The 12213-nt window shown below is 50.8% G+C and overlaps 1 protein-coding gene across 1 annotated transcript; it reads left to right on the forward strand.

Annotated features, from left to right (window-relative positions):
• The first annotated feature begins 1329 nt into the window (after positions 1-1329).
• Positions 1330-6935, forward strand: CD207 (CD207 molecule). Its single transcript, XM_019969844.2, has 6 exons — positions 1330-1451; positions 1549-1665; positions 3036-3410; positions 3966-4117; positions 4739-4857; positions 5299-6935. Exons 1-6 carry the CDS (start codon positions 1376-1378, stop codon positions 5447-5449), a joined length of 990 nt encoding a protein of 329 aa, XP_019825403.2. The 5' UTR covers positions 1330-1375; the 3' UTR covers positions 5450-6935.
• Positions 6936-12213: the final 5278 nt, after the last annotated feature.

Consider the following 12213-nt stretch of genomic DNA (forward strand, 5'->3'; position numbering starts at 1 on the left):
GCCTTAACAACAGAAAGTTGAACATTTTATTGCAGTGGTCTCCTTACTGGTCTCCCTGCTTCCAGACCCCCCACACCCTGGTCTCTGCTTCTAACCGTGATAAGAGTGATCTTTCTTCAATGTTCCTGTCCTTGTCTCTCTACTGCCTAAAGTCCTTCACTGGCTCCACATCACCCAGAAGCCAGAGTTAAAGCTCCTTAACATGACCCAAAAGGGTCTTTATGATCTGACTCCAAGTGCTCCCTTAGCGCATGCCCTCCCCACTCTAGTCATATACTTTACACTCTAACAGTGCCAAACCACTTACAACTCACCAGGCACACCATACTTCCGAATATGCTAATCTCTCTACTTGGAACTTCTTACCATGACTCCAGTCTCTGTACTCCCTTTGACTTGTGCACATTCTTCTATCATTAAATTAATCACCCTGTGTGTGCATGCATGTTCATTTGTGTCCGACTCTTTGTGATGCAATGGACCACAGCCCTCCAGGCTCCTCTGTCCATGGGATTCTCCAGGCAAGAACATTGGAGTGAGTTGCCACGCCCTCCTCCTGGGGATCTCCCTGACCCAGTGATCAACCCACATCCCTGGTGTCTCTTGCATTGCAGGCAGATTCTTTACCACTGAGCTCAGGGGACGTATTGTCATTTATTTGCTCAGGTCTTTCTTTTCTGGCTTCCCTGGTGGCAGAGACAGTAAAGAATCTGCCTGCAGTGCAGGAGACTGGGGTTTGATCTCTGCATCAGGAAGATCCCTGGAGCAGGGAATGGCAATCCACTCCAGTGTTCTTGCCTGGAGAATTCCGTGGACAGAGGAGCCCGGCAGCCTACAGTCCGTGGGGTCCCAAAGAGTTGGACGTGACTGAGTAACTGACACTTTCACTTTTTTTTCTACTAGGCAGAATCAGAGGGAAACAGAACTCAGAGGGAAAGGAGGAAAATGACACAGGATGAAGATGGGTGAACTGTTTGAGTGTAAGGGCCATGAGTTATTCAGCTCCGTGGCTCAGTCCTGGTACAGTGCCTGATACACCGAAGGCACTCAACATGTATTTGTGAGGTGAAAGGTGGCTGGATGGATGATGGATGAGGGCCGTCTTATAAGAGAGAAAGCTTAGCCTGAGGACAAGATGGTTAAAATGTCCATGTAACAGATTCCCAGAGAAAATGATGGTCTCTTCTTGAAAAGTCAGACTTCTGAGGAGCGGACCAAGCTGCAGCCTAGGACAGGCAAGGCACCTAAGCCAGGAATGGGGAACTTTGGGATGACACAATGAACTCCGGGGGTCATTTCCCTTTTCGTCTAGATAAAAGGTCTTTGGAGAGACAGCTGGCTGGGAGCACCTGTGCCACCAGGGTGAGCGTGCAGGATGAAGACTGCCGACAGCGAGGTCCTCGATGCACACTTCACGGTGGACAAGCAGAACGTCTCCCTCTGGCCCCCAGGCAAGCGTCAGCCTCTGCTCAGAGCCTGCTTAGGGCTCTGTGGCCAAGCTTGCAGTTGGCTGCTCCTTCACCAAACGCTCTCCTCTGCTTCCTGCAGACCCTCCTCCCAAGACATGTGCGTCCCAGGTTCTGGGGAGACTCCTCACGGTCCGCGCTGTGGTCGTCTTCCTGATGCTGGTCACGATCACCTCTGTCCTGCTGCAGGCCATTCTCTGTAAGTCCCCAGCTTTGATCTGGGCTCGGTCTTTCCCCAAGGCCAGGGATCCTTCCCTTCTCTGGTGGGCTCTCCTCCCTCTGGCTTTTCCATGTGTCTTGCTTCCCCCTCTTTCCATGTGCAGTCAGAGAGTCCGCAGTAAGACCAGCTGCTTCTCCTTCCTTTCCAGTTCTGGGGAGATGTTCCTGACTGGGGTCAGCATGCCTGTGCTCAAGGGTGTGCTCTTTCCTCCCAGGAAGTGCTCATCCCATCTTCATCCTGGGTCAGTTTTCTCCTTCCTCTCCGAGCTCTGTGTCCCTTTGATTCAGAGCCTTGTGGGGAACCCCCAACAGTGAGTATAATGATTGCTGACCCCATGAGGGGTGGGGTCCAAACTGTACCTTCATCCCCAACTGACTAGGCCAGTTTAGGGTTAGGGAACAGCTCCCCCCACCTCACAGGGCCCTTTCATGCTCTCTTCACTCTCCCGCTCCCACAAAGATCATGCCAAGGGAGATGCCCTACTTCTTCACTGGATGTGTGATTTATCTCTCTTCTTCTTCCTGCTTTGCCAAGCCCGATTGGCCTCTGCTGCTGGTAGAAGCTTCTTCCTCTCATTAGGTCTCCAGATAGCAGACAGAGGGAACATCTGTCTTCTCCTTTCAAGGCCCCAGGACACATTTGGACTTGGATTCAGAGGCTCTGAGTAGAATCTCCCCTGCTTTGAGTCCACTGGTATACTTTTGGTGTCTTCTGTGGCCTGAGCCTGTAGCCTGAGCAGACAGTGACAGCGCGTAGGACAAGGGAAGGGGAGAAGTGGTTTCATAATTCTCCCTTCTCGTTTTCTCTGGAGAAGAAATCACTTCCAGACAAGAAGTCTGCATGGCTGGCCCCTCTGATGGCCATGAGGGACCTATGGGCAGTCATGGCGGGGACGGTGCTTCTCTAGGGGATGGGCACTGTGGGGGTCTCTGGAAAGAGAGGGCTGGGAGTCAAGTGATGGGGCCCAGAGTGATGTGAGAAGGATGACAAGGGGGTGACTGAAGGCATCTCTTTACCAAATGTGCCCTGAACATGCAAAGGAAATATAGGACTGGATTCTAATCCCCTCTTCTGCTTACCTATGAAAGCCTCAAACAGAGATCCCATGATTTACCAATCTTTGCATGATCTGCATCTATCAGAGTCCCTGGCACATGGAAGGTGTCCATTCTATGTTTGTTGAATAAATACATTATGACCGAATAGAGGGTAGGTAACTGCTCCTTGGGCTGGGTCCTTCGGAAGCTTGAGCCCATACCTTGCCTCCCCTTCCTTTCATCACCCTGGCAACACCCCACTCTAGTCTCTGAGGGTCCCTGCAGCTGACCTCTTGACTTCCTCAAATTCAGATCCCTGGTTTATGGGCACAATATCAGATGTCAAGACCAATGCCCAGTTGCTGAAAGGTCGTGTGGACAACATCAGCTCCCTGAGTTCTGAGATCAAGAGGAACAGAGGTGGCCTGGTGGCAGTTGGCATTCAGGTCCGGATGGTGAACGCCAGCTTGGATCGCATAAGTTCTCAGATCCGGAGGTTGGAAACAGGCTTGAAGGAAGCCAGTGCACAGCTGCAGGTGCTAACAAGTAGTTGGAAAGCAGTTGATGAGTTAAATGCCCAAATCCCAGAGCTAAAACAAGATTTGGATAAAGCCAGTGCTTTAAATGCAAAGGTCCGGGAACTCCAGAGTGGTTTGGAGAGTATCAGCAAATTGCTTCAACAGCAAAGTAAGTGACTCAGAAAAGAGTGTTGCAAGTTGGTCAGTGGCCTGTGGGACCTTATTAGCCTCAGGCATGATGCCATTGGGCTGGTGTGTGTGGAGGAAAGCATGGGCATGGCTGGAAAGTTAAGAAGAGAGGGCTCAGCACTGGAGTTGGGGAGGACTTGGGGGCTGTTCAGGAGAGACGGGACCAGGGACCAGCCAGGGCTCCCACACCAAGCCACAGAATATGAAGACATTAGGGAGTTTCTCTGGGTCCAAACCTCACCACTTTCCAGCAGTTCCTGCTTAGAGCTCAGGGGCTCAGATACTTGTGATGGTCAATGGAGAGACAGTTTCTTGATTCATTCTCTCTCACTCTCCCCTCTCTGAGCCCAGAGACTCTACCAATCTCAGACTTTCAGGATCTGAGGGAGTGTCCCCAAGCTCCTACCCAAGGACCAAAGGACCCCAGAGCCCAGCCCCATTCACTCTGTTTCTGGGATCCTGCTCATATACTCCCACCCAGCCAGCACCAGAGAAAGCAGGAACACCAGCATTCACATTTCACCCTTGTTCCCAGAGGACATTCTCCAGGTGGTTTCCCAAGGCTGGAAGTACTTCGGGGGGCACTTCTATTACTTTTCTAAAATCTCGAAGACCTGGTACAGTGCCCAGCAGATCTGTATATCAAGGGACTCCCACCTGACCTCAGTGACCTCAGAGCGTGAACAGGTGAGTGCTCTCCCGTGGGCACTAGGAAGGGGGTGTATTGGTAGCTGTATCAGGCAGGATGGGCAATATGATGCTTCAGTGACAAATATTCCCAAATATCAGTAATTCTTCATGATTACCTCTCACTTACACACTACATGTCCAACAAGGGCCAGCAAGGCATTTTGCTCATTGTGGCTACTTAAGGGCTTAGGCCAGAGGAGATTTCATATCAACATACGTTTCCACAATTGCTGAGGTAAGAAAAGGGAACGTGGTACATTGTATGTTGGCTCTTAAAGCCTGGAAACAACACATTTCGTTGGCCAAACAAAGGATGCAGTATTTGTAGCTTCAAAGAGGGCAGGATAGTGCCACCTTTCCATGTGCCCAGAAAAATAGAAATATTTGTGAATAGCGTTAATGACACCATCTAACCCAGGAAGTCCTCTTCCTGCTGAGACAGAATATTAAACAAGCTCCTTTCATCTTAAGTGGGCCAGCAGAGCGGGTCAGAGTCAGAGTCAGGATGGAGTCCCAACCCTGTGTCTGTGGGTTCAGGGGCTGTGGCTGAGGATGGGTGAAGATGCCCAGAGAGACAGATGCTCTGACGCCTCATCTCTGCCTACTGTCTTCCTGTAGGAGTTCCTCTACAGGACAGCAGGCGGACTTCCCTACTGGATCGGCCTGACCAAAGCAGGGAGCGAGGGGGACTGGCACTGGGTGGATGGCACTCCGTACAACAAGGTCCAGAGTGAGAAGTAAGTCCTGAGAACCCGCTGTCCCAGGCTGCTTTCTTGGGCTGGGTCCAGGGCACGAAGAGTCGGGGGAGAGTCCCACTGACCGCAAAGTTTGCCATCCTTCCTGTCCTTGATCAGCAGGAACATTGACCAGAGATCTAGCTGATCTCTGCCACGGATTGGCTGGGGTTTGGCAGCATGGCCATCCACTCAGCTTTGGCAGGGACCTCATTCTAAATCTAGGTCTTTGCACCGTGGGTTCCTATAGGGCCTTGAGAGTGGGTGGGCTGGTGTGGCCCTAAGTTGGGGGGAGATTATAGGCTCAGAGGTTGACGGATAACCGGTCCCTTTCCTCTCAGGCATGGAAAAATTTGCAACCCTACCACCCCAGACCGAAACTGGGGTTGAAGTCTCTCATTCACTCACTGGCAATGCATTTTGCTTTATTTTTCCCTTCGGTAGGTTCTGGATTCCAGGAGAACCCAACAACGTTGGGAACAACGAACACTGTGTCACCCTAAAGACGTCCTTACTGCGGTCATGGAACGATGCCTCCTGTGACAATACATTTCTTTTTATCTGTAAGCGGTCCTATAAACCATCAGAACCATGACCGGACTGGCCCCTATGCCAGCACTTTAAGCTCCAAAGCTCATTGAATTCAAGGAAATGCTCCTCTCTCCTTTGTCCTCCAAGGTGATTTTGAACCTTAATTTTTCATGCTTTAAAGTTGTCCTGAAGGCATTCCAGAGTCCATCTACCTTGGCTGGGAATTCTGTGGCCCCAGAGTGGCTATCCTTTCCACTTCAGCTTCAAAGGCAGATGAAGTGGAAAGGATATCTTGGGTTGAAATGCAGAGGTGAGGGTGGAGAGAATAAGTTTGCACTGCTCCAGTGAGATGGACCAGGATACAGCATCTGGGGCAGCACCCTGGAGGGGTCTGTCCCTTTGGAGAAGCCTTAGCTTTACTGTGTGAAATTTGTGTACGACCACCCCAGAGATTCTCCGGAGACCGAGACTCAGGGTGTTTCCAGTTGATACCCCAGAATTCCCAGTCGCCTTCCTAAGTGTTCTCAGTGGGAGAGCTCTGCTTTTGGTAGGCCCTATTCATGCCATCTACCCATGGTCCCCTTCATCCTTATCCTCTGAGACCTGAGCCCCTTCTTCCCTGGGATAGGCTTGACTGGTTCAGGTCAGAGGCTGGATGGAAACGTGTCTCTGCAGACCTAGACCAGTATCCACGTGCTTCTCCCTACCCATCACTTGCTGGGTGCTCCTCCCCAGGTCCCAGTCTGTTTGCCCAGCTCCTCTGCCTTGTTTCCTGGGCCTCCTCTTCTGCGTCTCCTCTCTTCCCAGGGGTCAGGGGAAGCGGCCTTCAGTAGAGAGGGCACCCCAGCTTCATTAGAATAAAATGCTGCCTGGGAACAGGCCACTCTCATTTTCTTCCTGGGGGTACAGGTGGATGTGTGGGGTGGAGGGAACATCTGCTCCACTGGATATGAAATTCTGGGGTGTCCTCAGGAAACAGGGGTTCAAATAACAGAAAGTCCCAGCCCTGGAAATGCCATAAAATATGAGCAGTACTTATCTTTGATTTTTACTGAAATGCAGCCGAATAGGACTGCAGGGTCTGGCGTGTCACCACCTTCTGGGTGGTCTTCTTAGACATTCGTGGACCAGCTTCTGTTCTCTGGCTTTGCACTGGATGGGGAGATGCGTCAGGTCTCCCATTCTTCACAGAGACCCTGATCACAGCCATCAGGTCCAAATCTGCCATCCAGGGGCTGAAGCAGGAATCCAGGCTGCACAGACAGAGTGGAGCCGAGAGGAAGCAGAAAGGGGTGCTCTGTGAACGCATGGCAGGCTCAGCAGAGCGGCCCTCCCCTCCTCGGGGTCCTTGTTAGGTGCCCTCTTTAGGGTCCTGGGGGGAGGATGTTTTTCTTCAATGACTGTGACCAGCAGAGTGGTGTTCTGGTTGTGAAGAGGTTGAACTGGAGGGATATTAGGAGGAAGCTTGAAGGAACACGGGGCAAATGGCCTTTTTAAAAATATGGTGATGATGAGGAATGAACAGTCAGTGATGGGGTTCATGTGAGAGCATTTGCCCAAAGCTCCAGGGGCATCTGAAGTCTGGGGGTGGGGGCACATCAGGGGAGTGCAGACTCGCGAGCACGCAGGGTAGGCTGTGTGGGCACGGAAGGCATCTGCATCTTCTCCAAGAAATACTTGGCTGTTCTTACTCTTCATAATTTGAAGTAGCAAATTACGGGGGAATATTATTTCTTCCCAGTGTCAACTACCTGCTCAGAGCACGAGCTGATGGAGACATGAAATACAAGTTGTAGGATCAGAGCTGCCTCTAGGGAACTTTCCCATTGCGCTCCCAAACCTGACTCTGCTTTCCATTGTACTGTCTCGCCTGGCCTGTTAGTCACCGCGTCTGGGCTGCAGTGTGTTGTGTGTTCTTTTTAATTAAAAAAATTTCCTGGATGATTACATTTTATTCATTTTTGATGTGGTTTTATTGCATTTTTTAATTAATTTATTTTAATTGGAGGATAATTACTTTACAACATTGTGATGGCTTTGGCCATACATCGACATGAGTCAGCCATGGGTACACATGTGTCCCCCATCCTGAACGCCCCTCCCACACCTCGCCCCACCCCATCCCTCTTGGTTGTCCCAGAGTGCTAGTTTTGAGTGCCTTGCTACATGCATCGAACCTGCGCTGGTCATCTATTTTACAAACGGTAATACACCATTAAATAAATGTTTAATTTATTTCTTTGCTTTTGGCAGTGCTGGGTCTTTGTTGCTGCACACAGGCTTTCTCTAGTTGAGCGGGGCCTACCCTCTAGCTGTGGCGAGTGGGCTTCTCATTCAGCGGCTTCTCTTTTTGCGGAGCATGGGTTCTAGGCACACTGTGCTGAGCTGTGCTTAGTCGCTCAGTCATAGACTGTGTGACCCCATGGACTGTGTAACCTGCCAGGCTCCTCTGTCCATGGGGATTCTCCAGGCAAGAACACTGGGGTGGGTTGCCATGCCCTCCTCCAGGGGATCTTCCCAACCCAGGGATCGAACCCAGGTCTTCTGCATTGCAGTCAGATTCTACCATCTGAGCCACCAGGGAAACCCAAGAATACTAGAGTGGGTAGTCTATCCCTTCTCCAGGGGATCTTCCCAACCCAGGAATTGAACTGGGGTCTCCTGCACTGCAGGCGGATTCTTTACAGCTGAGCTACCAGGGAAGCCCTCTGCTTCAGTATTTGCGGAGTACAGGCTTAGTTGCTCTGCAGCATGTGGAATCTTCCCAGACCAGGGATCCGACCCGTGTCCCCTGTGTTGGCAGACAGATTCTCAAGCACTGGATGACCAAGAAGTTCCTGTGCTGCTGTGCTGAGCAGCATGTGACCCCGCCCCACACTCCAGCTTCCTGCCCGAGGTAGGCACTTGTCACTAGGGCAGCGGATTCAAAGGCTTGCATTGTAAGACCTAAAATTTCACTTATTGCCGGGACAATTTTTGGGTCTTACAGGGCCCCCAAAGCCTAACTATGGGTTCCCCCATGCTCACCAGATATATTCCCTGACCTGGCCCGTTCCCCTTGACTGGATCAGCTGACCTCCACCCATTTTCAACCTACTGGGTTCCTCTAACCTGCCAGTACAGAAACTTCAAACAAGTCCGTCAGATCCTCTTGCAGGAACCGGGGGCACTGTATCCTCTTGTTGCTGCAAAGCCTGTCTCCCACAGCCCTTGCTGGTTCCCTCTGGTTTCAGGTGTAACCCCCATGTGGCCTGGCATGGTATCTGGTGTCCTCCTCCAGACTATGACTATGTGTGACTAATAAGATGCTGTGGGTCTTATCTGTCCAGTGTAAGATGCCATGCATTTGGCCATCTTGTACTATCTGGAACAAGAAATGCCTCCCTCACTGCTATGGGCTGATTGAACCCACCCCCTCATAATTCTTATGTTAAAATCCTAATCCCAATGGGATAATGTTAGGCGATGGAGCCTTTTGGAAGTAATTAAGTTACCAGAGTGAAGTCCTCACGATGTGATTAGTGCCCTTATAAGAAGAGACTGATGATGCATAGAACAGTCTTATGGACTCTGTGGGAGAGGGAGAGGGTGGGAAGATTTGGGAGAATGGCATTGAAGCATGTATAATATCATGTATGAAATGAGTCGCCAGTCCAGATTTGATGCACGATACTGGATGCTTGGGGCTGGTGCACTGGGATGACCCAGAGGGATGGTATGGGGAGGGAGGAGGGAGGAGGGTTCAGGATGGGGAACACATGTATACCTGTGGCGGATTCATTTCGATATTTGGCAAAACTAACACAATATTGTAAAGTTTAAAAATAAAATAAAATTAAAAAAAAATAAAATGTAAAAAAAAATAAATAAATAAAGCCAAACAAGCAGTCAAAAAAAAAAAAAAAAAAAGGAGACTGAGAGCTTGCTTCTCTCTGCTTTCTGCGTTTACAACAAGAAGGCTCTCTACAAAACAGAAAAGAGAACCTCCCCAGGAACTGAGTCCACAGCATCCTGACCTTGGATTTCCCAGCCTCCAGAACTGGGAGAAAGAAATTTCTCTTGTGTGAGCCTCTTAGTTCATGATGTTTTTGTTATAGCAGCCTGAATTTACTGAGACCCTCACCACTGCGGTAAATAAGAAGCAATCAGAACAAGGCTGGAGAAGGCAATGGCAACCCACTCCAGTACTCTTGCCTGGGAAATCCCATGGATGGAGGAGCCTGGTAGGCTGCAGTCCATGGGGTCGTGAAGAGTCAGACGTGACTGAGCGACTTCACTTTCACTTTTCACTTTCAGGCACTGGAGGAGGAAATGGCAATCCACTCCAGTGTTCTTGCCTGGAGAATCCCAGGGACGGCAGAGCCTGGTGGGCTGCCGTCTGTGGGGTCGCACAGAGTCGGACACGACTGAAGCGACTTAGCAGCAGCAGCAGCAGAACAAGGCTGGCGAGGAATCTCTGGTTAGTTCTGATGTGAAGGGAGGTTTGGGACTATCTGACCACTTTTCTAGGAAAGAATTTGAACCTGGAAACACCTGGGGATTGAAGCAGTTAACAGAGAGAAGTCAAGCTGGAAGGCCTTGAGTTAGAGAAAGGCTGGTGGGGTCACCATGGGGCACCTGCAGAAACTTGAAATATGCAGCAGCTGTGAGGCAGAGAGGCGGAGCACACAAGGAATACATCTTGCAGAGAAAAGAGAATGGTGTAGAGGTGAGGGTAGGCGAGACACAGACAGTTGAGCAGCAGAGTGAAGGCCCAAGAGCCTGGCTGCTGAGGTTCCTGGTGCCACCTTAGCTGCAGCCAGCCCTCCTGACACTTCTAGGAGGAGCCCGCCAATCCCAGCTGATGACCCTGTGCTGTCAGGGGTTGATATGGAGGACCGAAAGCTTCTGGAGCGTCTGAAGCTAAGGAACTGCATCTCTAGGAAGACAGCCCTGTACCATTCGGCAGAGACAGGGAAAACCAGTGTGAGAGGTCCCCGCCGATGAGTGGCTCTGGTGTTAAGGTATCAGATATCCATTTGACTTTTTCTGGCCAGAAAGAGAGAAATACTCAGCAAGGATGTAGTAACTTCTTGGTGCTTCTTCCTGCTGGCAGATGATGCTCTTGTAGGAGAAATGAAAGCTGGGAGCCTGGAGTGGGAAGGGCTTGGGCGCAGGGGAGGGGGTCAGAGGAGGAGTCCTGCTGACCAGGCCTGGAGGACTATGACCCTTCCCCACCCCAGTCTCCATCCTTACAGCTGAGCAAGGGTTCTCTAAAGTTCTGCTTTGAAAGCTCTGTCAGCTTCTCAGTCCCAGGAAACAGGTCCTGAGTTAGCTGATGTGGGCCCTTCCTGTATGTGGGGAAACAGAAACCAAGGCAGGTCCTCTCTTTCTGCTGCCACCCTGGACGCCTGACAAGCCTCTTGAGGGTTCCTCTAGCAGCCCCCCACCCACATGGACACTCCTGGGGTCTCAGGCAGAGCTGTTGACTGACTACATTTTCCTGTGTCTTCTCCTCTCTCCTCAGCTTTCAATTGCCAGGAGGTAGCAGGCTGGTCGGAGAAGGCAATGGCACCCCACTCCAGTACTCTTGCCTGGAAAATCCCATGGATGGAGGAGCCTGGTGGGCTGCAGTCCATGGGGTCACTGAGGGTTGGACACGACTGAGCGACTTCACTTTCACTTTTCACTTTCACGCATTGAAAAAGGAAATGGCAACCCACTCCAGTGTTCTTGCCTGGAGAATCCCAGGGACGGGTGAGCCTGGTCGGCTGCCGTCTTGGGGGTCTCACAGAATCGGACACGACTGAAGTGACTTAGCAGCAGGCTGGTAGATGGTGGATCTGCATTCTTCACTCACACATATACCACCCAAAAATATACACGCATATACATACATATGCACACACTGCACACATATACACACACATACACATATACACACACATCACATACACATATTCACATGCAATATACACATGTGCTCTGTCACTTCAGTCACGTCTGACTATTTGTGACCCCATGAGTATCCTGCCAGGCTCCTCGGTCCATGGGATTATCCTGGCAAGACTACTGGCGTGGGTTCCCATGGCCTCCTCCAGGGGATCTTCCTGACCCAGGGGTGGAACCTGGGTCTCCAGTGGCTCCTGCATTGGCAGGTGGATTCTTTACAATGAAGTCACTTGGGAAGTCCATATGCACATAGACACACAGCGGTATGGACACATACACACATCCATATAAACACACAAATATACGCATACACGTATATTGCACACAACACACATATCATACACACACACACACACATCCCCACATTACTGTGGCATCATGAGCTGGGCATAGGCAAGCCCTCCTCTCCTCACCCTGCAGACGAGCTGTGCCCCTGGCTGGCGGGGGCTGTGTTGACACTGGCCATTCATGACCCAGGCGGGACCCAAGTTGCTCTCCTGGCCTGGCCACAGGAAGAGGCACATTCAGCCTGGCTTCTCTACAATGGAAGCTGGGCAGTGGGCTTCTTGGATGGTGCTTGGGGCCCTGTGGGAGGCTGACTCCAGCATTTGGGAAAATGCTGTGGGAATAGGATGTAAGGGCTGAAGGTGAAAATGGGAAAAAGCAACACAATTTGGATGGAACAATCCATTTACAAGGTAACTGACATCTCGTAAATGGCCCACTGGTGAGATAGGAGACAAACACATAATTAGATTTTTATGTATTAAAGAAAGTGTGATCCATTTCAGTAAGACGGTAACCCTTTGAAGTGATGGGGGAGCGAGCAGTGAGAATCTACTGTCCTCCTCAGAGCTGACTTCAGGAGGACTGTCTTGACCAGCCAGGGTGGGTATT

Source organism: Bos indicus, chromosome 11 (assembly GCF_029378745.1).
Source record: "Bos indicus isolate NIAB-ARS_2022 breed Sahiwal x Tharparkar chromosome 11, NIAB-ARS_B.indTharparkar_mat_pri_1.0, whole genome shotgun sequence".
In the NCBI taxonomy this organism is placed as follows: domain Eukaryota; kingdom Metazoa; phylum Chordata; class Mammalia; order Artiodactyla; family Bovidae; genus Bos; species Bos indicus.